At 48.6% G+C, this 26,974-nt stretch overlaps 7 protein-coding genes across 7 annotated transcripts; 4 read left to right on the forward strand and 3 right to left on the reverse strand.

The window, feature by feature from the left end:
- Window positions 1-100: 100 nt before the first annotated feature.
- FPOAC1_009209 (uncharacterized protein) lies at window positions 101-1,093 on the reverse strand (the record flags this gene model as incomplete). Its single annotated transcript, XM_044853639.1, has 1 exon — window positions 101-1,093. One exon carries the CDS (start codon window positions 1,091-1,093, stop codon window positions 101-103), a length of 993 nt encoding a protein of 330 aa, XP_044706309.1.
- A 625-nt stretch (window positions 1,094-1,718) lies between these two features.
- On the forward strand, window positions 1,719-2,968 carry FPOAC1_009210 (uncharacterized protein; the record flags this gene model as incomplete). Its single annotated transcript, XM_044853640.1, has 2 exons — window positions 1,719-1,943; window positions 2,000-2,968. 2 exons carry the CDS (start codon window positions 1,719-1,721, stop codon window positions 2,966-2,968), a joined length of 1,194 nt encoding a protein of 397 aa, XP_044706310.1.
- A 1,668-nt stretch (window positions 2,969-4,636) lies between these two features.
- On the forward strand, window positions 4,637-5,916 carry FPOAC1_009211 (uncharacterized protein; the record flags this gene model as incomplete). Its single annotated transcript, XM_044853641.1, has 2 exons — window positions 4,637-5,221; window positions 5,269-5,916. 2 exons carry the CDS (start codon window positions 4,637-4,639, stop codon window positions 5,914-5,916), a joined length of 1,233 nt encoding a protein of 410 aa, XP_044706311.1.
- A 9,312-nt stretch (window positions 5,917-15,228) lies between these two features.
- FPOAC1_009212 (uncharacterized protein) lies at window positions 15,229-17,683 on the forward strand (the record flags this gene model as incomplete). Its single annotated transcript, XM_044853642.1, has 3 exons — window positions 15,229-15,957; window positions 16,114-17,451; window positions 17,567-17,683. 3 exons carry the CDS (start codon window positions 15,229-15,231, stop codon window positions 17,681-17,683), a joined length of 2,184 nt encoding a protein of 727 aa, XP_044706312.1.
- Window positions 17,684-20,419: 2,736 nt separating this feature from the next.
- Window positions 20,420-21,007, forward strand: FPOAC1_009213 (uncharacterized protein; the record flags this gene model as incomplete). The annotated part of the gene is made up of 1 exon (XM_044853643.1): window positions 20,420-21,007. The coding sequence occupies one exon, from the start codon at window positions 20,420-20,422 to the stop codon at window positions 21,005-21,007; it is 588 nt and encodes a 195-aa protein (XP_044706313.1).
- A 600-nt stretch (window positions 21,008-21,607) lies between these two features.
- FPOAC1_009214 (uncharacterized protein) lies at window positions 21,608-22,465 on the reverse strand (the record flags this gene model as incomplete). Its single annotated transcript, XM_044853644.1, has 1 exon — window positions 21,608-22,465. One exon carries the CDS (start codon window positions 22,463-22,465, stop codon window positions 21,608-21,610), a length of 858 nt encoding a protein of 285 aa, XP_044706314.1.
- Window positions 22,466-23,521: 1,056 nt separating this feature from the next.
- Window positions 23,522-25,987, reverse strand: FPOAC1_009215 (uncharacterized protein; the record flags this gene model as incomplete). Its single annotated transcript, XM_044853645.1, has 4 exons — window positions 23,522-24,097; window positions 24,153-24,581; window positions 24,633-24,794; window positions 24,854-25,987. The coding sequence occupies 4 exons, from the start codon at window positions 25,985-25,987 to the stop codon at window positions 23,522-23,524; spliced, it is 2,301 nt and encodes a 766-aa protein (XP_044706315.1).
- Between the last annotated feature and the right edge of the window lie 987 nt (window positions 25,988-26,974).

A 26,974-nucleotide genomic window follows, 5' to 3' on the forward strand; every position in this document is an offset into this window, starting at 1 on the left:
TAGTCTTGGATGGGCAATGCATGTGGGCGGGTTAAGACTATGAGCGCAAAAAGAAAAATAGACGCTGAAAACTCGTTCATCTTTTGATATTGATATATTATTATATGTCATTCCAGTGTTCAGGTTGCTGAAAGCGCAGTGTCTCATTTCCCCAGCTCCACCAGCCGGCTGTCAAGTTTCGAGCAAAGATCTCAAGTCCGAGACATTCTTTTCCGAGAACATCTTGAAATAGATCCCGTAGATTTGGCTTTCGCGAATGCACGTCAGGAACTGCCACGATGACCTTCGGCTTGAGGGCATCTGGCTTCTTGCTGCCGATGCGTTTTGCTATAATGAGCTTCTCCCATGGCTTTCTCCATGTCGACTCGATGTCATAGAGTGGTTCACCTGATGTAGCAACTTTGAGCCATGTCCACTCGGTCACAAGCTCGAGACCCCAGGAAGCAAAAAGACCTGTGGGAGAGGTCAGAAAGTCATGAATGCTATGTTTGTTAGTGATCCAGACGGCGACGAGTCCGTCGGGTGTAAGATGAGCAGGCAAGGGGATCTGCGATAAGAGGTTGCTCATCTCAGTCAAATTGGAGACGGTAGCGTATTGGTCCTTCATTCTCCTTACAGACCGATTTGGCCATGGAGGATCTAAAACGACAAGGTCAAACTTGGGAGCTGAGCTGTGAAAAGAATCACACAGGGCCTCAACAGAGCCATACAAAGGCTCGGCTTTGTCTGGAAGTAAAGGCGGCAGGACGGATACCGCCGGCGATTGTTGCGGCTGAGTGAGGCGATCCCGATGAAAGGGACCGGAATACGAACTGCTTAGATCCTCTAATGCGCTACTGACTGTTGCTGCTGTCATAAGCTCGGCCAACTGTGCAGCAGGTGGCGCGAGTGCCGAAAGATCGCCTCTTCCATGCTGCCGGGGCTCCGGGGTTGGATACGGAGTTGCGGGGGGCTCTGCGGAGACGATGCGGCGGCGGGGGATCTGAGATGGAAGAACCTGGCTTTCTTCCAGGGTCGTGGGGATATCGAGAATGATAAGACTCTTGTCTAGACTCTCAAAGAGGACTGATGACCGATGGCTGTCTTTAGCCATGGCTTTCTAATCTGACTGCCGGATGACAGTTTTTCCACCTGCTTTTTTCTTTTTGCCCCGCGGTTGAAAGAATAGAAATTCGCGGCGACAACCGGCAAACCTCGGCCTCGGTTATTGATCACCGGGGCGGTTGAACCTGGGCTATGTACTATGCCTGTGAATCTGCTGAGTCTCAGTGGATTGTCAGCACATTCGTCCACTAAATCGCAAAGTCTCAAACCCCGGGCTGGTGGGCTAACTTTTCGATTCCATGCCTTTAGGGGTTCTGGGGAATCTTGTTCCGCCGACTGCCCGTGCTGCGTGACCATTTCTTTAGGTCATAACTCAGCCGAACTTGTGGGGAGGCCGCTGTTCTTTGGCCACTGAGCTTCGGTTTAATGACGTGCAAGCCGCCGCTGACAGCCGGGGATTGGAAATTCTGCCGCTCAGTCGCCGCTATCTCCAAATCCTCTCCATTCTCCAAACGTTCATCCTCCCCGCCAAACTTGTTTTCACCAACTAGGTCTAGACATCTTCAGATACTGTTGTCGCGTTGGCTTCGAATACTGATCCTCACTCGACTCTGCCACGGAATGTCGCATCCGTAGGCCTCGAATCCGTCCAACAAAGTCAGCCACGTGCTGCAATGTCCTCCGCCGACGCTGCTCATATGGAGCAGGCCTCCTCCATGGCCGAGGTTGCGCGGGAAAACAACATACATAACCAGGGCTCTTCTCATGCCCTTACCAAGTCGAAAAGGGAGCCTTCTGTTCGTCCCACAGATCAGGAAGCAGCAACAACAAAACCGCACATGAAAAGTCTTGAATACATATGGAAGTCTGGCGTCGCGGGTGGTTTAGCCGGTTGCGCTGTAAGTGATTGAATTTATAACAAATCTCCGTAGGGTGCGCTGACTCTTGAGTAAAGGGCAAAACCGTCGTCGCGCCGTTAGATCGAGTCAAGATTCTCTTTCAAGCCAGCAATCCTCGATTCGCAAAATATACAGGATCATGGGTTGGTGTCGCCAGCGCCATGAAGGATATACATCGCTACGAAGGCATCAGCGGACTCTACCGTGGTCACTCTGCGACATTATTACGAATCTTTCCTTACGCCGGTATTAAGTTTCTTGCATACGAACAAATCCGAGCCATCATTATCCCCGATAGATCACACGAGACACCGATGAGGAGACTGCTCAGTGGAAGTTTAGCAGGTGTCACATCCGTCTTCTTTACGTACCCTCTGGAGGTCATCCGAGTGCGACTGGCTTTCGAGACTAAGCGCGATGGTCATTCCTCTCTGTCATCAATATGCCGCCAGATATATAACGAGCAGCCCGTAGAGAAAGCAGCGGCAACCCGGTTACCGAATGCCCCTGCGCCTGTATCTGCTGCTGCAGAGGCAACCGCAACGACAGTCGAAGCTATCGCTCCCCGGACAGGTCTGATCAACTTCTATCGAGGCTTTGCTCCAACAGTCATGGGAATGCTCCCGTACGCGGGTATGTCATTCTTGACTCACGATACTGTTGGCGATATTCTGCGGTTACCACGCTTCGCGAAGCATACGACACTGCCGAAGAAGGAGAACCATCCTGAGGGAAAGCCAGCAGCTTTGCGGTCATGGGCAGAGCTTACTGCTGGCGGGATCGCAGGTTTGATATCTCAAACCGCATCATATCCTCTTGAGGTGATCCGCCGACGAATGCAAGTTGGTGGAGCCGTGGGTGACGGCCGTCGACTACGAATAGGCGAGACTGCTGGTATGATCTTACGAGAGAGGGGTCTGCCTGGTTTCTTTGTTGGCCTTACTATTGGATATGTCAAGGTGTTTCCCATGGCTGCGGTCGCTTTTTTCACATATGAGCGCATGAAGCTCGTCTTTGGTATATAGATGTATTTGAGAACATGGTATCCATTAGGGGTCAGGCTTGATCGGCGTTGACGGAGTCCTTGCATGGAACAGCGAAATTCTATTTTTTGGGACATGGCTTTGATGGAGGGGATGTGCACATACAGAGTTAGGTACATGCAGCAAAATAGTACAGTACAATGTGACGTTATGAAAGTTTGTACTTGGCAACACTTTCACTTGTGAGGAGCAAGCTATTTCTGTTTAGGGTCCGTTTAGTCGTGAGGAGCTGTCTTGTTTTCTCATGGCATCATTGGCTTTGCCACACAATGCGAGACAACGTGGGAGGTTCCGAAACACATGTGTATCGTATGGTTAGTCCCTAGACTACTTAGCAGAGATATGACAGGTAGGCTTCATTCTACATCATTACTACATGCGGAATCCCGACGCCTCTACTAAAATGCCACTCGTCCTGTTGGAAATTCGCCAGTGTGAGATGATTTAGTGAGCTTGCCAGACTAGTTAGGCACCGTTAATTAAATAAATCAACTTCCCGGATAAAGGGTTGCTGTTTTGAGGCTGCCAGCCTCTCATAAAGTTCCCCGTGTTCACGGTATATAGTTACGTCCAAGCGATGGATAGGGGGGTGAAACATAAGTAGCTATGGTGGCTCATTGCTAGCTTTAGCTTGATGCGGATCAGAGAACCCAAGCTTCATAAAGATGAGGTTAGTCGATCGTAAGTATACGGTACTTGCGAGTGAACTGGGCATGGGGGTTTTAGGTAAGTTATCCGATGATAGTCGTACGCTTGAATATTGTGACCATGGGATGGGAATCCCCTGACACAATTTCGAATGGCCTGGGTTTGTTTGCAAAGATTTGTTACTGTTTTAGGTTCTTACGCTCGGCCAGGCGTGTCTGTCGCACGTGGGTTAATAGTAAAGTAACTACCTGCAGTCACAACTTAGAGTCCCATGTTGTTCATGACGTTATTCACATGTAGACAACCATCCAGATCGAAGACCTAGGCGCATGTGCACGGTAATGCGATGGTGTTGCAAAACCCCGGCAGTTGGAACAGAGTTGGACTTAGGAAGTAAAGCAAACCACCGAAGTGGCATAAAGTCCCTTTATTAAGAATCTGAAGTACCCTCCGATGCAATTTAGAGGTTGTCTAGGTAAAAAGCGTCTAGGTCAAGCAAGGTATGATCATCTGAATGAACTTACCCTATGGCTCTGGCGAACTTCCTGGTAACAAAAGTAATAAATTAATGACTGAGATTGCCCAAAGAAAAGAGAAAGAAAAAACAGAGAGGTGAACGCAAGTCATTAAACATAAGTTGATTTATAAAACAGAGTGTCTATTCGGATTTATTAAATCCTGTTCAAGTTGAAGACGAGAGAATAGACCCCTGATTGGACATGTCAGTCTGCGGCCAATGGCGGTGCAGACCTAGGAGAGAGAGCTAAGGTGCTAAAGTAAACTGTAGGTGAACTTTCCGAAAATCCTAGCCTCAGCCTCAGCCTCAGCCTCAGCCTCAGCCTTTCATCCTCACTTCATCAAAACTCCATTCTAACAACACGCTGAAATTGCGCGAATCACCTACATTGGAAATTTAGTATCAATTGGTGTCCTATTCCAACAACTTAGACATAAAATTGTTCTCCAATCCATTGCGCCTCCTCTTCCATCGCGACCTTCATCATGGCGTCTGCCGCCGATCTCGATGGCCTCGTTCTCCTTCGCCAATCCATCTCCTCTGGCGCGCCTTTCATTCCATGCGCATCAACTGACGCATCCGCGACCGAAGTTCCTCTCTCACAGGCCACGTATTTGCGCTTCCCCAATCAAGATATCGCAGTCCCCATCGATGGCCCGACGCGCTTCGTGTCGCACGACAAGCCAGTCGACCTCCGCAGCATCTATTTTGCCTGGTTAAACCGCGAGGTCGCCATTCCCGAATACAATGCTTCGGCAACTAAGCTTAACGATGAACTGGCAGCTGCTGGAAGCTCTGGCAAGGCTCAGAACTTGGGTTTCATTGAGCGACTGGATCTGATTACCTGGCTTGAAGGTGCCAGCGAGGAGAGCGAGTATATCAAGCCGCTGGCCAATGATAAGGATGCTACAACTATCGATGCTGCGATAACGGCGAAGACGGGCGTTGTGAATTCGGCCTCGCAGGCTCGATCCGGTCGGGGTACCATGGACCCCAGACTAGTGGGCATTTACAATGGCGAACGAAAGATGGGTGATCGCAACACGGTCCTAAGGGGTGCCAAGCCTACGGTATGTCTTGTAGTGAAAGTAACCCGAGCTTTATCTGACCTCAGCAGGACTTTTCTCATGTTCGTAAACTTGCAGCACCATTCATTCAGAAGAAATCCCAATCCAGTTCTGCCAGCATCCCTACCAACCCATCACTCGCACTTAATCAGAAGGTTCCCACGAGGCGACCGGATCCTATCATTCTCCTGTCACCTTCGGCATCTTCTCTGATTCGCTTGTCGAACGTGAGGTCCTTTCTCGAGGATGGCAAGTTCGTACCCACCGATGCAAGCGGCACTACAGCCACTATGCTTCATGTGCAGCGTCTTGTCCCATCCATTGACCCTAATCGACCTATGCGCTTTATTCTAGTCGAGGGTTCCGAGGCATTCAAGCCTGAGTACTGGAACAGAATTGTGGCAGTCCTCACCACTGGACAAACTTGGCAGTTCAAAAACTACAAGTGGAGCGACCCCAACGAGCTCTTTAAGCACACCTTGGGCATTTACGTTGGTTGGCGAGGCGAGACAGCCCCGGATAACATCCGCGGTTGGGGTCACCGAGTTCTATCAACCGGCATTGACCGCTGGCGCGGAGAGGGCCATGATACATCGCGCTTCCGCGACAAGGAGATCGTAGAGCAAATTTGGCGAGCCATTGAGGAAAACATGCGGTACAGGGGCTGGAAGAAGGACAGAGCACCTTCTTCGATATAACTGGAGACTCGTAAGACACATACATACGAGATGTTACATTAGAACGTGATATACTCATGACTTGGGTTGCGTCATCAACAATAGCTATCATGAAAGGGGAGAGGGAAGGACTTGATCCCCCAAGTACTAATGCGCCTGAGAGGTGTCAAAGCCAGGGGGCTTAAAAGCGATGGCGTTCGAACGGTTTCTTGCTATGTAGACATGTTTATCCAGTCTGATTGTGGGATGCAGCGAGTCATAGATCATATCAGAACATAGGCCAATTGATTCTTGATGTTTGCTCAAGGGTATCGGTACAGTGGCAGGTAGCGTTCGGATGGTTTTATTCTGCAGCCATGTGCTTACTTTGTCTAGACCGGACTGAACGGCATGTCGATATGGTCGCATCTTGCTCGGGCACCACGAAGTCGAAGTATATTCGAACAAACGTCAATGAAACGAATGTGCCAAGACCGACACATAGTGTATGGTCCAGCCAACTTGAAGAGCTTCAGGCCTGGCGGTAAGTACACCATCCGACTGGATAGTCATATATCGGATGCACCACTGCACTGGGACCTGCCACAGCTCAGACTTCCGTGCCGCTCTATGACCAGCTCACCGACTGGCCAAAGCTCTACGTCAAACAAAGAAAAGTGCCCTCGAGATCGACGGCAATAGTTCAGTCAACTCTGACACAGGACGGGTAGTATTGGCAGACCCACGAGGCAAAAGGGCTGAAGATGCTTCTTTACGCCCGCACAGCAAGATGATTATATAAATATGACAGAGACGAAGATGTGTCAGTGTGCAAGAGGAAGGTATTTGCGACTGATCTGCATAGCACCCCCACGACATTCTCCTAGCTCTATCCAGTGTTAAGCTCTCCTAGAAGCCCTGCAACTGCTTCAACCTCGAGGTGTTCCCCACACCTTTAGATGCTGACGAGTCTGGGGACGAGGCCGACACGAGGACATGACTCGGTGTCCTCCCCCCCTTCCCAAGCCCAAGCTATGGCCGGGGTCACAGAATGTGATAGGAGCCCAAAGAGCTCACCATGCCGTGTAAGTGTATTTGAAATTGTGTCGTGAAAGTTGGGCGGATATAATGGATTGTTGCCGAGCTTGAATCGAGGCATGGCACCTTCTGTCCCACGTCGGTGGTCAGATACGAAGATCTCATCGCATTTGGCTAGAGAATGTCATTTTAGTTCAATGATATGATATAATAAATAGCTTTAAACTCTGGGGCAAAATCGTCTTGTTTGACGAGTAAACTGGAGGTTCTAGAAGGGCGGAATAGCTCCGCTGCCCATGTGTTTTACTGACTATGTGAAACACGGCGTCTAACAGGCTCAATCAGGCAATGTTCCGCAAGAGAAAACCAGTGCCTAAGCAAAGTCCACTTGGTGCCAGCGGTATGACACAGGTCCATATTTAGGTGGGATAGAGGTGGTGGTGGAGAGTTAGTTTTTTTGTCCCAGATACCTAGGTAGGTTTGGGCACGGATTTCAGCTTGGACACGAGAAATAGGGGGAGTTGCTGTTGCTGATGCATGTCAGGGACTAAACGGCACTCTTTGTTGGAGTTTGGACCACGGCGGCTAAGGAAAAGGTTCAATCTCTAGCGTCTTGGTAAGGCCAAGAGTGTCCAAGTACGTAACAAACACATGTACACACGTACAATTACACATGCGAATCTCGAAGATGAGAACAGTAATTTACAAGCGATACCTGGGTAATGGAACCCGAACTCTTGTTCCCGTGGACTAGATCGCCCGCTAGCAGCGTTTTGAAAAGCCCACAGGGCTAATTTTCGAGTCTCAGCCCGTGAAGCCCAACCCATGCCGCCCCCATCTAGCCGTGTTATAGCAACAGCACTATGAGGAGTAGTTCACCGACTACTGTTAGAAGTCTTTTTTTCCGCTCGGTAGCCTGTCCTTGCTCGTTCCCATACATGCGGTGGAGGTTACAATCATAAATCGGATCATAATATCTATCTATAGCTGGGCTTGCATGTACTGGATCTCCGCTGTGTGAAACTCTGGAGCCAATGCCGACATGAAGGGGGCACAGTTTAATGCCGAAGCTTATTGTTCGCTCCAAGTACCGCTGAACACAGGTTGATTTCGTATAAGAACAGGATTCGCTTGTGGTTGTAATTTGTATGTTTACGTACTGGGATGGTTGTATTGTAGGGCTGGAGATGGGCATTGAGTCGTGTATAAAAGCTGCGATGAACAACATGACGTGCGAGCCTTGATCTGCAAAGCCGTTTGTATCATTAGTGCAAATGCATGTAGCTCGATTGGTCAAGTTGTATTAAAGGCGCTCGCTGATTTAACTGGTGAGAGCTGTTGCTCAGTAAAGACACTATTTCGTGGTGCTTTGATTCGACAAGATGCTTCGCAGAAATTTGTGGATATCATGATCCAAGAGTGGTTTAGACGGATCTGGGCTTGGTTGGGTTGGGCTGGGTGATCACTGCTGGCCTCGTGGTTCATTTAATATGGCACATGGCATGACAAGACACATGGCAAAGTACATTGTACCTGTCGCGTGGCAATAGTAGGATGGATGGTAGAAAGCATGACATGAACAGGGGATCGAATCAAATTCATGGAACCCTTGTTTTTTTTTTCTCGTGTGTGTCCTGAAGATAGGTAACTTTGCACAGGTACAGGTACATTCATAGACAGAAAACGTCTGACGAAACATGACCCACGAATACATGTTTCGCCATCATTATATGCTTGGCTATGACTGGTTTTTAAAGGTTTTATGAATAACTCCGTGTATTCTGAGATTTTTGACTCACGATATCGTCGCACTTAGCAAGCACTGACCGCAGACAGACCTGACAATAAAACTGCCATGGAGAAGCTTGGCGTGTAACATTATGGCAGACTCAAGTAGTACATACGAGTTTGAGAAGCACGACGCGAGATGTTGTTTTGCGATCGATACCAACTGATACTCAAAACATTACACACAACGCCAAACGTCACGCCAAATCGTCCCAACTTAAAAGCACGTTTATGCAGGTATATATGTCTGCCACATGGCGGCAAGGGCATCTGCAGTAGCAATGATATCAGTCTGTACGAGCTGCTTTACAGTATTATATTATAGTGAATGACTGAGCTAAAGCCTGTGGATTCATCCTTGAAGAGTGGAGAGACAAGAGGCGACTTTTTTTTTTAGATATGAAGAAAAAAATTTACTAGGACCAAAAAACAAAAACAAAAAAAAAACAAACAGACAAAGCGTGCTACTACCGGCGGTGACGCCCTGAAAGAGATATGGAAACTCCGTAGTTCCGGTACAACTCAATGAGCTAAAGAAGCTCGTTTACGAACTGCCGGTACAAATTTCCGGTAATATCAATGGAATTCATGGCCTGAACGTATATCGCGGTGAAGAAAAACTAACAATCAGAAATGATCAAAGCTGCAAACGCCTCCACTGCTCTTTCCTCTTTGCCCTTTTGCTTTGTTCCTCATGCGTAGCTTCAATTGTACAAGAACAAACCCACGTGGCCCGACCCCGCCAGAAGCACCTACCTTAGTACCTCTATGTAGATTGAGGTTGAGGAAGCAAGGGTACGTACTATCATCACACCCTCTCTTTGTTTTGATTTGTTTGTTATGCTTTTCTTTTTTCACCTCTTTGGCATAATAACCACAAACGGTGACAGCGCCCACCTCCTAGCCTCCATCTCCAGAGTTTAATTGTCTGCTTGTGTCGAAATGCTTCAGTTAGGGATCTGCAGTATTTATCGATACCGCCACTTACCTGCGTCTCTTCGCCAAAACTTACACGCTGCCGATCGCTGACAAAGCTATGTATGTACTATGCGTGCGGCGTGAACTAGGATTTGGGTGTAAATACGGTGGATTCGGATACTACATCAGGAATTGTCATGGGTCTTGATGGCTTCGCTATGTACCTTGCTTTCCGTAAGGTGTAGTGCCGTACCTTGCCGGCTGTGCGATGCCCAAATTAATAGTGCAGTCGCAGGCAAAAACAGAAAATTGCCGTAGTCAGATCATACAGAATGAAACACAGCAAGGGGCGAGAACAGGACAATGGATCCCTCCTCTCGCTCGCTGTATGGCAACTTTACGTGCAGCAGAGCTCAGTGATGGAGCCACGTGGGAATGCCGACATGGTGGGAAACATGACTAGTCACAACCTATGAGGTGCTCTTCTCAACACTCCTCTCTCAACAGACTCCGGTCAATGCTCCGTATCGGCAGCCCGTCCAGCTCGTGGACCAGTCCAGGCGATTGCAACCTAGACTATGGATATGTCTTGACGGATTGGCACTCTTTGTTGCGGCGGTGTAAGGGTGGATGAGTTGGCTTCTGAGGTTCCAGACTGCTCGTCTAGTGTGTTATAGTTGAATTCAACCACCAAACCCCGATTTATTCCCACTCTGACAGCTGTACTGACTCAGTCGTCGGAATTCTTGCCAATTGCTTGGAACGGCACTAGGCGGCAGAGAAAAAATAATTCATAGCAAAGTGTAATGCTTCTGCGCCATGAGATCGTAGCCCAGATCTATGAGGAGGGCGCTTCAAGACAAGACCCCATTTATCAAGGCTGGTGGTATGCACAGACTCAAACTGTTGTAGAAGCTTCATCCCATCTATATCGACTGTCCTTAGTGTAAAGATTCCGGACTTGGCAAATGGTTAATCAAGAGCTAATGCAGGTATCCGTAGGCTGCAGTACCAGTACCAGTACCAGTAGATAGGTAGGTAGGCGGTAGGTAGCTTGACTCAACATCAAAGTGGCATCTCTGTTTGCCTTTGGCTGACGACTCAGTTGGACCCTGAGTCTAGATGGGATGTTCAGATGGGACAGGGTCGGTTAATGGTAACCATGACGCTAGGACATCCTAAGCACAAGCATCGATTACAGACGAGGAGCAATAGAGAGACCGGAGCAAAACGACAGAAGTCGAAATGTAGACATTTAGGTTTCCTTCCCTTGCAGTACTACATGTACCTTGGAACTGTAATAAATTTGATGGTGTTGTCATGTCCCTTCCATCTCTCCAACTCTGGAGTTGCGTGCTTCCCCCTGCTAGGGCCTTCTCTTCTTTGTTGATCGCCCACCCCTACAACTCCAGTATTACTGAAACTCAGGCTTCAGTCCCTACACCTCCTACATAATACCTACCTACTCTAAATGGGCTAGACCTACTCTGTAGATTATCGGTATCCCATTCTCGAGGTTACGTTGCCAAAAGATCAGCTGATTTAACGGCCAGCCCACTGAAACGCTCCGCATCTGTGACAGTTTACGAATTGCTTTGCCGAACAGCTGGACGGAATTTTGAGTCGACCTGGATTGTTCGGCCACTCAAGATCTTCAAACCCCTGTCCCTGCCGCGGAAAGGATTCCAGAAACCTTCTAGAAGGATGAGCACAGAGCAACAGAAGCTGTAACGGTGCGTGTCGCAATTTCGCTTCGTAACAAGAGAGGGCATGGGCGCTCTTTTAAGCTGGGAATGAGCCGAGCGTGACGTGCGCACAGAGCGAGATAGTCAATCTAATAACAGACATGCGTCACTGGCAGGGCCCTCCAGGCCAGGCTCCGAGTGAGATACGATACGGCAGGCAATTGCCCGTTAAACAAGCATTCATCCTTGGGGTAATCTGGAGCAACATTTCAAGGCTGAGTTTTAAGTAATATGTACACCGTTCCTTGTGAACCGGCTGACAACATCTTGAACAACACCAATAGACAGCTTCGAAACTGACCAGCTTTGAAGAAGGGTGATTGTGCAGCTAGTTAACTTTGTCAACGCTCTAACAATATCAATTTCCGACGCACCAACCATAGAAGAGACCAGAGCGAGGTCAGAGCGATCTGTGGCGTTCACTCTAACCAAGATTTGCAACCCGCCCTTTTGGCTTTGTCCCAAATCTGTCGAATATGCGAGCGTCCTAATTGTGATAATCCCGAGGCTGCAGAATCATTTAATCCCGACAGTAGGGGAGACACACCAAACACGTACATTACCTTAGTACCTAGGAGGATGCTGTAGATACCTAGGCTGACATGGCGGCTCTGTCAAAGATGAAGTAATTAAGAAAACTGCCAAACTGAAATGGTATCAGTCATGGGCGGCCGACTCGCTGTGTTCATGCACCAAAGATGGACTTGTTCAGCCGTTTCGAATTTCGTGTTTCAGCATCACCTCTGTCACTATGCTTAAAGTAGTTGTTCCTGCTGGGGTAGACAAGCATCAGCATCCTACGACCAAGACCTACGGCACATCCTGTAAGCCCCCTTGTCATTTCATGGGACTTATTCACAGGGCGTAGCCTTGTGTACGTACATACTCGTCATCCAAAAGTTCACGGCAGGGTTTCGAACGGGTAATATGCAAAAAACCAAGATGGAAATACTCTGGCATTTCTTCGGCAGCATGCCGATGCACATGTAGCGACTCTGGAGCAGAGCAGCAGACATGGCGTGGGGCAGACTACACAATAGTAAGGGGCAAGCACGCCCAGCAGCGACATGGTTGCATGCATGGACAGGAACTTGGGCGCTTTGATCGCATGGCAACAACGTGATGCGGTGGAAGGAAGCACTGAGCATGGCTACAAGGAAAGTTTACCGGCCGAATGCAGCTTAGCATGTAGGCAGAATCCCTGAAGCCACGCGCAGTCAAGGGGGGGGGGGGGGGGGCTTGTTGAGACCTGATTGAGTGCAAGAAGTGAGACAGACATGCACACGCCCGCGGCTCAGTAGCCACGCGCTGTGGTACTGGTTCAACATGTGAGGAAAGATTACCCAGCCCAGCCTGCCAGCGGCCCAGATGGAATGAACAATGAAGCACGACGATAATAAAGGACAACACAGCATTTCCCCTTTTTTCCTTCTTTTTCTTTTCTTTTCTAAAACTGATTATCTGTTCACTGACCACATCTAATCGGGGTCAGTCTGCGGGTCTACACTGGTCGTCCCTGTTCATAATACCAACCTGCGCAAGCCTGGCGCTCGTTTGCTACTACCTAGGTATTGAATAAGGCAGGCGTGTACAAGTTACCTACCGTTAAGCACCCACCAAGAGACCTTCCGCGCAAGCGTGCATTCCTTTCAGGTGGCTGGCAGCATGCAGTGCCGTCCACAACGCGCTTTGGGGATCGACTAAGCTTTCGGGCGCTAGCTCGCGTTGTTGCTATGCGATGCTTTCACTCGATGCGATTTGTAACGAGGCGTTGACCCAGACGACCATCGCCTGTCATGGTTGCACAGGGTACGTTCGTGGTGGGCAAGCTCGCCGGGGGATTCCGCACATAGCTACAACATGGAAAACATGTTCCAGAAACGAAATTTCAGATGTTTAGAGGGACGGTTGGAGATTTGTGTCCGGTTCAGTCGTCATACAGCGCCTCAAAACCGTCGGTTTACTGTCAATCGGTCGTGTCTCGCTGCCGATGCCGTCCGGGCTGTTGTTGTGTGCCAGCCGATCAAATCAGAACAGTTATGTACTGTTACGTACCCTACCTGGTGGTAGGTATTGCAAAGTGCGGAGGTGCTGCAGGCCGCAGACCGCTTGCATATCAGCAACGATTGATGCAGGCATTCCGGGAGAAAGAAAAAGAAAACCTCCAAGGAAGTCGAATGGTTTCAGCCCGTGAACCCCCAATAAGCCTGGTGCCCTAATGCGTTACGTACGGCGCTTTAGTGCATGTACGAGCCCCAAATGCGACGATAGCGCAAATGGGAGCCATGAAGGACCCAGTATCGACACCGGGCATGCAAGTTGCTGGAAACGGTCATGCTTTATTTGTATCGAACTGCATGTACCTGTTCCTGTGTCTCTAGTTTGTGAATTTGGGTCAACGTTACAACCCTATGTTACTTACTGTCGCTACCAATAGGTGTATGCAAGACAGAGGATTTCGATTTCGGTTGAGATGGTTCAGACAGTCATGTTGTCAACAATGGAGAAAGTTATTGTCATGTTTGGCAGGTTCCTGATGAGTGCCAACGCCCTGGTTAGTTTAAGACACTCCTGTTCTCATCACCTCTCCTTTTCACTGATGATTTGGTGCTCAACATGGATATCTGTGTCTGTTTTCTTTGATATCTCCATGTTTCACTCGGATCCGACAAGCAGCCTCCTGTACCAAAGGTACGGTACCCGGAACATCGATGGCGCTACGCTACTAACAAAGCGAAAGCCTTGCCTTGTTCTTCTTTGACCCTGGACGCAGTCTGACAGGCAGTTGGTCAATGGCCTAGGAGATGCCGTTCTTTGGTAAGACGGCGCTGCGCTACATTTGTCATGCCGAGCCATGCTAAAGGAAGATGAAGAAGACACATTGGGTATTCTGTACAGCACAGGTCGGTTCAATGCTCGTGACATGTCAGGCTTGACAGGTCGGTAGTGTCAGTCCAGCGCGAATGTGCGCTGAAACCCCCAGCACAAAGGCGCCATATTGCTCACTCTCGTGGGTAATAAGGCATCACTGCAAGTGATGAGTAATAATAAAAATGGATGGATAGATCCCTGGTTTGAAAGGGCTGTTACAGTTCTTTAGTTAGTATCAATAGAGATCAATAGTATGAAAGATGATATGGATCATAGCCTGCCCATCCAACCTGGACGATTCTATGGGAATCCACTTTGATGGTGGTGGTAGTAGTTTTGTTCTTTTTCTTGGTTGCTTGCTTTCTTTCTCTTTTTCTCCCTCCTCGTATGTACTCCGTAATACATGGTAACAGCAGCACAGTAACTCTTTGGGTTTCTGAGATTCCTTTTTAGCTGGAGAATTGAGTGTCTTGCCTGATCCTGGTCCTTGCCCTGGTTATTCTAGCTGCTTGGAGACCATGGATCTCGCCCGCTGTCCTCAGCGCCCGCGTCCGACTGGAGAACGGAGGCCGGGTAAGATCCACTTCTTAGCAGTCCATCCATCCCCTCTTCTATCTAGACGCCTCTGCAAGATGATCAAGGGGTCCCCTTTCGACACCCCCCTCTCCCCCCCCTCCTCTCTCTCTCTCTCTCTTTGAATCGGCTGGCTCAGTACCAGTACCTGTACCTGTACCAGGACCACCTCAGTACCTACGACCCTCTCTTTACCTACTACTTTCTTTACCTTACCTATTCTTGCCTTTGCCTATCCTATCCTAATTCCACCCAGACCTGATCTATCTTTTCTGTGTCCCACTTGACTTGGTTTACTCTGCTTCCACTCGTTCGCCGCGTCCATCCCCAATCCACTTCCACTTCCATCCTTCTTATTTGAACCTTCCCGCTGCCGTCACCGTAAAACTCCCCTCCTTCTGACCTTTCTCGTTCCCGTTAGATGGCCACTCTGTCGCATCACCAAAATCACACGGTAAACCAGTCTGCCTCTCCTTCTGATACCTTCGACCAGGATACGACTACTCGCTCTCACCCACCTTCTCAAACTACTACTCCACGCTCTTCGCCTCCTCTTCAACCACCTCCCGCACCACCAGTGGACGCTACCAACAACCCTTCCACTGTCTCCGCAAATACAACCACAGGATCAAGATCAGCTTCAGGATCAGGGCCAGGGCCAACACCAGGAACAGACACACCCGTCTACGTCCCATACCACCCACAACAAGGTCACCATCGTCATACCTCGTCAGTCTCGAGATTCAACAATCGTTCCTCCTCAGGTCTCTTTGCATTGGCCGCCTCTGCCTTTGACCGTACACAAAACGCAATTGCTGCCATTTCAGAGCCTTCCGTCCGACCTCGACAGTCTAGCGGCGCTCTCTCAAGGCTTTCCTTGCTTACCAGCTCGTCACCTTCGTCCGAACCCTCTAGTCCGGACAAATATCACCGTCTTCGAAGCTCCTCAAATCAATCGCTTTCGTCAGGCGCAACCGTGGACGGCAAAATTGCTCCCCAGGCTTTGCAGGCGAACAACCCGCCGTCTCAGCCTTACGCAACAACAGATCCGAATCACCCTCTCCCTTACAAGTCCTCCACAGCCGCCAAAATGCATCAAACATCATCGCGCTTATTGCGCATGACGGACGATGACCGGCCATTCACAAAGGTAAGCTATTGTCATACTCAAAAAATGCTTACTGTGCCTTTTATGCGCCGTTTCGCTGCGTGCGTAGACATGCATAGCCGTTGACTCGGCGCCAATTGCGTTCTGGAAATTAAACTATAGCTGCCCGAGTTGTTGCTGACAAAGTTGCACAAACAGGACTTTAAAGATCTTTTCTCAACCCTTGTTGTCAGTTTGCTGCCGCTCTCGGCTCACCGTGTCCGATTGACCAAGGTTGAATACACCTTTTTGTCTGAGGATGCTATTAACAACCTGGGTTCTCTCAAATTCTCTCAATCCAACCGCATGCCTGACCCTAAGGACCCCTCCCGCATTGTTACCACCACGACAACCACCACCTTCTCCATGGCTAAGGACATGGCTCGTTCTATCTGTCAAAGGTTTCTGGAGGCACGCTTTATCGAATCAGCCGATGGTAAATACCAACAGGTTTATACGATGAAGGGTTCTGTCTGGCAACTAACCCCCAAGGGTATCACCGTATTGGATAGGTTCTGTTCCAGAAACGGCATCCAGCAAAAGCAAGTTTCTGAGCTCGCCAACCTTGCTTCCACCCAACTGGTGCTGCTCGAGCGCGACCCTCAGACGGACAAGCTTCTCCACGATCACGGAACAATCGAGGTTATCTTCCGCCGTTTTGCTGGAGCAGAGGGCCGCAACATCAAGTCCACTGTCAACGCTGCCGATTCAGACTCTCTGCATGATTATAGGGATGGACTCACAGGAGTCAAGATGGCTGCTGAGCGCAAGGTGAATGGAAAGACATATCGTGATACCTTCACTGGTAAGGCCACCACTGATTGGCTTATGGACTGTTCGACTATTGTGGATAAGAGGGAAACTCTCGAGGTGGCTACTCTCTTCGTCGAGTTCGAGTTGATGGAACCTGTGGCCCAGGACCGGGCTTACATGGCCCAGAACCCTGGCTGCAACCTCTTCCAGCCTACCAAGTATGCTATCTACCAGCTATCACAACGCGGAAAGGATATTGTCAGCGGTGCTGCCTCTCGAGGACGTGCTTCTGAGAGTGAAGGCGGTGCCACATCCCAGCGAAATGGCATCACCAGAGACTCCAACACTCAACGTCTTGACAAGATCTTGAACGACCCTGCTCTTCGCCTTCTTTTCCGTGAACAGCTCCGGGATACTCACTGTGAAGAGAACTTGTCATTCTACCAAGATGTTGATGAGTTTGTGCGCAGTTGCAAGGCTGCCACACGGGCTGCGCAAAAGGCGCCCAACACCAATGCTATGGACGGAATTAAGGAGATCATGGCTTCAGCATATGGTATCTACAATGCCTTCCTGGCTCCGGGATCGCCTTGCGAACTCAACATCGACCACCAGTTGCGCAACAACCTGGCTACACGAATGACCAAGGCCGTTGGACAGGATGTGGCTATGATTGACACTCTTCAAGAGGTGACGTCGCTGTTTGAAGATGCTCAAAACGCTGTCTTCAAGCTGATGGCTAGTGTAAGTTTGGCTAAAAACCGCCCCCTCTCCCAGCCCCCAAAGGCCTGTCCCCGGACATGCCGATCCTTTTCAATTGAAGATGAAGTAATGCAGCTGCTAACACAGGGGAAAACAGGACTCGGTACCAAAATTCCTTCGCAGCCCCAAATATGAGCAACAACTGCGAAACTACGAATTCGACGTTGTTGGCCGAGGTCCCGAGCGAAGCCAAAGCAGATCCAACCGAAAGTGATCTCTCCCTCAAAGGAAATCCGGTTATGCGCTATCTATACTAGAGCGGGTTGACTAGGCTCAAAAGGAAAGCTCAAGTCTAAACAGAACCAGACTTGTGGCCAGAAACCAGGGGGAAAAACAGGATCAGGATCAGGACCAGGACCCTGAACTGAACCTTGCTGGCCCAACTCAAGCATTTACATCATCTGCCTCATTTAATCACGAGTCATTTGCATAGAGACGTTTGACAGTTTTGGCTACCAAAGCGTTTGTTATCATGAGAAAGATACCACCTAGAGCCATACCTTCCTGCATTATCGGTGTTATTTGGTCGAGCTATTTTGTTTTTGCCATGTTCTCTTTTTTTTCTTCCTCTTTTTTTTCCTTCTAATTCTCGCCTCGGCCCCTTTCTCTTCCTCGGCAGCTAGTGCTAAGTTAGGGGCCATAGCCACAGCCACAGCTACGGCTTTGCCTACCAGACCCGACAACAATCTACTCGCTTCGGCCGCCTCCGAACACACTCGGCTGGCTTTTGTTTCGCGTCATGCCCCATTGCCCATCCATGATGGATCCCGGATCGGAAATCTATTATCATAATAATAGGTCGCTCGGATGATCCGATAGGAGGAACTGATGGGGCGTGTGACAGCCTTCTGCTTGGATACAGTACTTGCTTTGCTTGTGTCGAGTAATGAGCGCTGAGCGCCGGTTCAATGCCGCGGCAAGGACGAGCTGGACGAATATTCGATGGTTGGGATCTTCGAGACATGACTATGATCGTATGGATATAGGACGAAACGGCCTGTGAAACGGTTGATCGATTTGTACAGCATGAAGGATTTCGACAGACGAAATCGGCAGCACTTCTCTTGTTATTGCTTTGATGTTGTTTATACTACTTTGGGGGAGGGGGGGGGTTATTTCTTCTTCGTCTCTCTCTTTTTTTTCCCTTTTGTTTATTTATCATGTTACGGACGGAACCTCATCATCTTGAGGCCGAATGTAAATGCATTGCATTGGAAGGAGTCGGGGTACATTACGGCGGGCCAGCGCTGAAATACGACTGTACATAGAAAAAAGACACTGGGCGGTCAGTCTCGATAGTTTTTGTCGAGTGGAATAAGCAAAGACGAAAAGCGAATCACATTATATGTGCACTTGAACCATGAGCTTGTCTACTGGTATGATGACTGACTGGTGCAGGTTAAAGAAATAGCACATTTGGAATGCGTAGATATGTTCTGATAGTGGTAAAACATCGCGTGCTCAAACAGATGGGTAAAAATGATACCGTAGCAATCATCATTGCACATGTTTGTTCGTTCATTTGCGTGTGTTACGAATCAAAGACTGGGTGCATGCATGCCGTGTCTCAACCCTCTGCTACACCGTGTCAGCCATTTAATGAAAAGCTGCAGAGAACAAGGGCCAATATCTCGACTGCATAAAGGTAATGTAAATAATAATAAATAAATAGATAGAAGAAATGTGGTTGCGTCTTTCTTTTTCTGTCTGTCTTTTCCTCGCCATTCCCCCTAGAATTGCCTAATCCCCGTATCATAAGACTTACATATGTGCCTTGCAAAGAAAACCACGACTATTTTTGTTCATCTGTATCATACAAAGCTTGTCTTGCTGCCAAGAAATCACTATAAAACTTGCAATATAAAAAACACTTGTCGGCGCTCCCGTCACCAAGACATGCCATTAGAGAGAAAGAAAAAAGAGGCTGAATGTTATTATTGTCAAGATAAACGAATTACAAAACAATGCTCTTCTTTGTGTGGGTGGGGGCGACCGTGGGTAGAATTAGAATTAATGAGCCAAGGGAGGAAGAGACATTTCATGGGCGAGACGAGACAGAGACAACTTCCAGATCGACCGATTCTTTGAGCATCGCTGATTATCGAATCGGGGAGTTGAGAGAATTGCCTAAGAGGGTCCTTTCTTTCTCTGGATGGCATTTTGTTTAGGGTAATTTTGTATGTACATGATTGATATTGTGTTTGTTTACTTCCATACCTGTAGATTTATAAAAAACGTACCTAGTAATTAGATGGACTAACTGTAGGATTGATCACCTTTTTCTACCTAGGTAGAGAGTATGTAGGAAGGCAAGACAGTAAGTGTCATGTCATTTCAGCCAAGAATTATATCATCAGTCGAATCAGAAATCACTTACACCTAACAAGTTGTAGATGGAAATTACTCAGAAACAAACTCGCAGTGCTCAAAATAGCCTTCCTAAACATTGGCTCACCACCATCCAGCTCAATTATGTACCTACACGAAGAAAATAAATAAAAAACATCTCCTTGCATGTCGTAACCCGGCCAAAACTCCCTTGGAACGGAGCCGTAATTTCTTCCATCTTCTCCCTTGCGTATTGGAATGAAGCAACATGACGGTACATTGGTTTCCATTCTTTACTGTGGCGGCCAGATTGTCGCAGGCCTCAGGGGCAGAGAGAGGAAAGAAAAAACAAAGATGAGAGTGAGACAAGGGAGGATGAACAGGAGGCTCTGGACCAGTGTCTAAGGCTTCAACTTTTAGATATAAGAAGACCTCTCCGACAGTTTCATCAAACCTTTTCTCTCAGCATCACTCTTCGTTCTTCGCAACTCACACTCGTTAACAATCTCGCCCAAGTCACTCGCTTGACCACACTCGCTCACTCCAGCAAAACTCGCATTCGCTCTTCAAAACTCAACTCACTCTTTCAAGTAACCCCCCAAAACAAAACCAATCTTTCAAGATGTACGCCTTCAACGCCGCCGCTCTTCTCGCCCTTGTTGGCGCCGTTGCTGCCAAGCCCACCGCCTCTCCTGCTCCTATGCCCACTGGAAGCAAGAACGGCACTGTCACTGTCACCAGCGTCGTCGATGTCTACACCACCTACTGCCCTGGACCTACCAGCTTCCACATGGGCGGTAAGGACTATGTTGTCACCAAGCCCACCACTCTGATCATCACCGACTGCCCTTGCACCGTCACTGAGACTCACCCCGCTGGTCCTACTTGGATTCCTGGTCACCCTGGCTACAAGCCTGAGCACCCCGTCAAGCCTGAGCACCCCGTCAAGCCTGAGCACCCCGTCAAGCCCGAGCATCCCGTCAAGCCCGAGCACCCCGAGGTTGAGAAGCCTGAGCATCCCGCCAAGCCTGAGCACCCCGAGGTTGAGAAGCCTGCCCAGCCTGAGAACCCCACCAACCCCGAGAAGCCCGAGGGTGAGAAGCCCGGCAAGGATGAGGAGGTCCCCGAGGAGCCCGTTGTCACTGCCGGCGCTGGTGCCGTTCAGTTCGGACTTGGCCTTGCTGCCTTCCTCGGTCTCATGGCTCTGTAAGCTCGCAACGATGAAAGCAAAAAGACGCCAGAGAGTATCAGTCTCGAAAAACGAACAAGAGTACCTTATGAGTTCGTCAGCCTTCCCACTTATACTTGGGACTGTTTCCGGTTGTGTTTATTCCGCTATGATTTGTACGAGCGCTCAACGACAACTTTCACTTCGCTTCTCCGCATCAACGTTTTAATGACAACATCTTTATACTTCTTTTGGTATTTATGCACTCGCATATACACCGTGGAACTTCTTTGCGAAGCCCATGCCTATAAGGGTTTCCCGGGGATGGGTAAATCGCATCGGAGGGGATTTCTTTTGTTCTTGGGGACCTTTTTGATAGAAATGAGGAGCTTGAAAGACATTTAAATGCATTGCTAGGAGATGATCTGTACCGTTGGTCTAATATATAGATACGTATAGAACCTAACGAAATTTATCATTTTGCTCATTACATACGTGTTCGAGATTATGCTCTGTGAATTATCAACATGCTCATACCTGACTTGCTTGACAATGAAATGCTTCAGCACTTGACCAGTTAGCCCACATAAATAACGCCATGACTCCAAAGCTTAAATAAGCACAATACTAAAATGCCATACTCTAGGCCAGTTCCGCTGGTCCTTTCCTCTCAGGATGGTTATAAGTGCCATCGTCCAGCTCCGCGATTTCACGTTCGTCAAATGGCGTGCTTGAATTGTTGTAGGGACTTTGACTTGCAAACTCGGCATAATGGTCGGGTCTGCCGTCGCCACGATAAGCTGGCACATACTGACCAGGCCTTGACTGGCTTGGTCCCAACGGTTGCTGCTGCCCAGGGGCTATGTAACCACCATTTTGCTGATGAATATCTCCCATATTGGAAGAGGGTGTGTCATTAATGTAGGCTGGGTGGGAAGACAGGTCAGGAGCGATCCCGTGCTGGCCATTGGCTCCCTTGGCCTGTACTCCTGAGTGATCAGACGCTGGAGGGGTTGGTGTTTGAGGAACTCCCGGGGAGTTGGTCCCAAGGTTTTGCATAGAGTGCCTTGTAGGCTTGAGGGAAGTTCTTTGCGACAACTTCTCGACCAGAGTTCCATGTGACTTTTTGATAGTCTTCTTAACAAAGGATACCATGAGCATGTTACAGCGCATGTCAACATCTTCGCGGAGATAAAGACCCGAAGCCGGTGCCCCAAGACCAAGCTCAACAGGCTGCGGACGCTCTCCGGGCATAGTTCCGCCCACAGACCAGCGGCCACGGAGATCAAGCCCCATGGGGGCGTAACTGTGCGTCTGGAGACCATCAGAAGAGTCAAAGAAGGCGGCCGTGTATGTGACCTGACCTGAGGCGATACCACCAGGGAGGTAGTCAATGCGATCCGTCATGGAATACCATACACATTTCTTCTCATCGTCCGGGGCGTGTGACGGAGGAGAGATTTGGTGGCGTTCTATGATGAGAGGGTTCAAGTCAATCATTGCCAAATGATCGTGTAGAAAGTCGACCACTTGCTGGCGAGTTAAGTTTGAAGGCAAGGGTGTGATTGTTGTGAAAGTAGACCGAGTCATGGTTTTTTCCCCTTGGTGTCGGTTGTGATCGACGTGATACAGGTTTTTTTGCAAGTGCCGTATATGACAGAAGTTGTGGCGACCGAGAATTTGTGTATGTAGAGAGAAGGAAGGGCGTAGAGTAGAAAAACAGGGTCCGTGATGAGCGTTGACAATCTTTTCTTGTTGTTTTGCTCAAGACTTGAGGTTGATGAAGATGACGGAGAGTTACTAATAAGACGGAGAAGTGTAACCTACCTCAGTACTATATTACCTACAAGAAGGAACTCGGCAACTGTCCAGCCCCAGCTGTCTGTCTAGTAGTAGGTACTTACTTACCTAGTATGTAAGCCACAAAAAGACCATTGAAAGCTTCCTTTTCCTTGGCCGAAGGAGCTCGGAAGTTGTATCAGATTGCCACTAGCTCATCTCGTCTCTGGCAAATCAAGGCCTCACAATCTCAAGTGACGTAGCATCAAGACAATGAAAGAGTAAGCACAGCAAACATGATAAAATCTAATCATTGTTTTTTTTTTTTTTTTAATATTTCTTCACAATAAAATAATATACATAAAAAACCTACTCTCGCTTGACACGTCCCCCCTAAATAGGTACTTTTAGTCTGTGTCAGATTTTAGTATGCTTCGAGTCGATGGATCTAGCGAAACCTAAACATCTACACCATATCTATTATGTATCTAGCATATCCATATTATTACCGTCCTCAGAGACCAGAATATCTCACCGTCACCTTAAAGGGGCAATCCCCGTCTCTACAAGACCGTCTTGTTCCCATCGCAAAAGAAAAAAATGAAAGGGAAAAAAACATACAGGGCTCAGGGATACGGACAAGTAGCTCCCATGTATTCGTTACTTGCCTCTACTTACTCAGGGGCATCATTAATAGTCTATTATGAAACACAGATAGATGTGTATCTAACAAGCCAATAGGGAGGGCATCGTATCATTAAACTGCAACCTCCGTCACTATATCTCCCTACACCATCTTGCCAGTACAGCATTCAACTTGACTGCTGCTGGGATCTCCTCCAGTGCGACGTCGACTTTCCACATCTTGCCTTCTAATCCGCCATGCCCAAGGTTACGGGCACCACCTATGCCTGCTGGTACCAACAACCCCAGTGATATCAGTCGTTCCCATGCGATACCAGCTACGCCACGGCTCCATACTCGCACACCTCCACCTACAGCGAGCATACCTGCTGTTGCTGAGTGAACTCGCTGTCTCCCCATCAATGAACTGTATTCATCGTATGCCATGGCCAGATTGACCGTATCCGTGTGTGCTACAATGTCCAATCGTGCTGCAGCAATAAGGAGTCCTAGGTCTAGCTCCGACAGCGTTGATAGTAAGTGAAGCCGAGAGTCAGGAGGTGTCAAGGACTCAACATCTGCTTGCACAGCAGGGATCTTGAGTGTCACGTCGTTGGCTGAGAGAGCCGACAGCGGTAAGATCCATTCGGTCAGGAATGCCGAAGCCGACTTGGTTGTGTAATAATGATACTGAAGCAAGTCCTGGAAAGACCGCTCTCTGTACAGCCCCTGCATTGTATGTCAGCATGTGATTTGATTCACATCCAAATAAGAGCTGACTAACCTCAATCTTTTTATTCCAATACTCCTGGAACGCGGCATGTCCTTCGAGGTAGGTGTTGATACCTTCCTTCTCAGCCTCATCGCTGTCTACAGTCAACCCCTGTCTACAGACCTGCCAGTAAGCTGGAAGCGATTTGGGCAGAGAGAGATAGACGTATCGATGGCTGAATCGACTTTTGACTCGCTTTTCCAACATCTCAACAACATCTAGTCTAGTGGTACATCCAACCACTGCGATGGGTGCCTTTCGCGACTGTGCGATATCAAACAAGTTGTACAGTAATGTTTGTCGAGGGTGCGATGCAAACATGTCGAATTCGTCAATCACAAACACAATCGACTGTGACGTGACACCTTCGTCTGTACCGATAATCTCAGACGGATGTGACAGGAGAGCAAGCAACGACGCCATGGTGTCGGCATAGTTTGTCTATATCGCGTTGTCAGTAAAAGTAGTTTATGGAAGTTGGGGTTTCCTTACTCTATTCATCAGGTCATCTTCTACCTGCATCTCCTTGCCTAGCTGTCGCCAGATCTCTTTCAGGGCCAGCTTGTCATCAGTATGAATGAAGCCATTGAGCCGCACCACGTGAAAATCGCTCTTGTGTTCTTGAGATACATCAGAGATGACCTTTTCTAGTAACTGTAAGATATAGAGTTAGCATCCAGTGCGCCCATAGAGAAAAAATCGAAGCGCCTTACAGTGGTCTTGCCACATCCTCTTGCTCCAATTATCATCATGGAGTTTCCTTCACCAGCAACAACCGTCTGTTCCACAAGCTGATAAACTTTTTCTTCGGCCTCAAGCTGCGCGGACAACTGCAAGCGCCTTCTCCCCGTACAACGATCCAGAAGGACTCGCTGTAATGACCGGACATGCTGGTCCAAGTTGGCAATGTCAGGCACATCTGCTGCGACCTTAACAGCTGGGGGCTGCACACCAGTGGTCTTTTTCGGCGTCTTAAGTATGTCCTCTTGAGTACACGACTTGCAAAGCCAATCACCTTCTGGAATATCCGGAACACCATAACATTCTTGATGGACTGCAAAATCACATATGTCGCATAGGATGATTTGGTTGGGGGCCTGCGAATGAGGTTTCAAGCACAGTGAGCAAACGATCTCATCTGCTTCAGGGTTGGTGGGCTTGCGTAGTGTCTTGAGTTTGCTCGATATATCTTCAAAGAAGACTTCGCCATTTTTGCCCTGACCCGCCCCAAAAGTGACATTCTTCGGTCGGCCTCGTGGTCTCCCCTTCTTGGGAGTCAGGATACCCTTGGGCGTAGGTTTCGGCACCGAAACACATCCATTTTTTGTAGACAGCTCGTCGGTAGATTCTTGTGGTGCTGAAAGTTCATCGCCCGTCTCTGGGGCCGGCTCTTCGACCTTCTTCTTCCGCGGCCTGCCCCTTGGGGCAGCTGGTTTCTTTGGCGAAGCGGTCCTTGGCCGGCTAACACCGACCTTTTTCGGAAGAGGATAAGATTTTTTCGTATCTCCAGTGTCCCATATCGTTCCTTTTAGTGCTGATGCCTTGAGTGCAGGGCGGAACATCGGTGGTGCAGCGGGTTGCGATGTAGGTACAGGCTTTGATGGCGACACGACGGGCCGTAGGTGGGCCGGTATCTCGAAATTGTTGTCTACCGGTGGCCATAAGTTCTGGCTGTTGGATGTGACTGCAGGATATGCTGAATTGATAGCGTTGAGCGCCTTGGGGGTTGAAGGCGATCCGGGTACGAGTTCATCGAGTCGGCGTTTCTTGAGGGTCGCAGGAGTTGGGACAGGGTCATCTTGGAATTGAATCCGCTTTCGAGCGTTCGGAGTGGGAGAGAGATTCATTTTCGTTGATTATATGCGTGCGTTGTATGATATAGTTGAGCCGTTTCTTGATGGAAGTTTGCTATCGCATCGTCACTGTCCGTACGTATTGGTAAGTTAGTAGTCAAGCTGGTTTGGTTTGGTTTGGTTTGGTTGCCAATACAAATAAATCATTAACTAGTCTAGTGCACTAGGTAGCCCAGCTAAAACCAGGGGAGACGCGTTTGACGCGTCGAGATTGAAACTAAGAAAAGTAAGCGCTTAATTTTGGAGCCATGTCACGAGACCAGAACGATATGCAAAGCTCCACTCTTTACAGCCCTACGAGATGCAAATGCAAATGCAAATGCAAATGCAGATGCAATTGTTGTTGGTTGAGTCGAGTTTCCCAAACAGGTTACATCTTTCGGGTGCAGGCATTTCGATCCCTTGCAACGAGTGACTCGATATCTCTCTTTTGTTTTGGCACTAATGACTCAGTTCCAGGCTGTTTTGAACTGTCTATTCTTAACTGATGGCCGGCCAGACGTCTTCTTATATTCCTATCTGCAACTCGGGCACCCGCCAAGCATTTTCGACAAGTTAGGTCGGTATCTTTTGGATTAAAAGTAGACGGGCTGAGTTTGACCAGCGAATCAATTGTTCAATTCATCATTCAGCTAAGTGGATTCATAAAGTTGGGGGCCACTTGCACTCTCACGTAAGATTTCAATACCACTTCAACTACCGCCGTCTGGTGGACGCTAGGCTCTACTAGACCATATTAATCGTGCCTCTAAATCAAGGACCAAGCCATAATCCAATGTGGCCCCTACTGTACTCGATTTCTCCCGCTAAAAGTCAGGCTCGATGGGCTGATGGTGTTGTATTCTAAGGTCATCCATGCATTAGTCGTGGAAATCGCTGTTTGAAGGTATTGCTAGGTGCATTAATCCCTGCACAACTCTCAGTTCCCAACCTTCAGTAGAACCCATATAATCAAGGCAGCCCCCAATGGGAAAACATGAT

This window comes from Fusarium poae, chromosome 3, assembly GCF_019609905.1.
Source record: "Fusarium poae strain DAOMC 252244 chromosome 3, whole genome shotgun sequence".
Lineage (NCBI taxonomy): Eukaryota > Fungi > Ascomycota > Sordariomycetes > Hypocreales > Nectriaceae > Fusarium > Fusarium poae.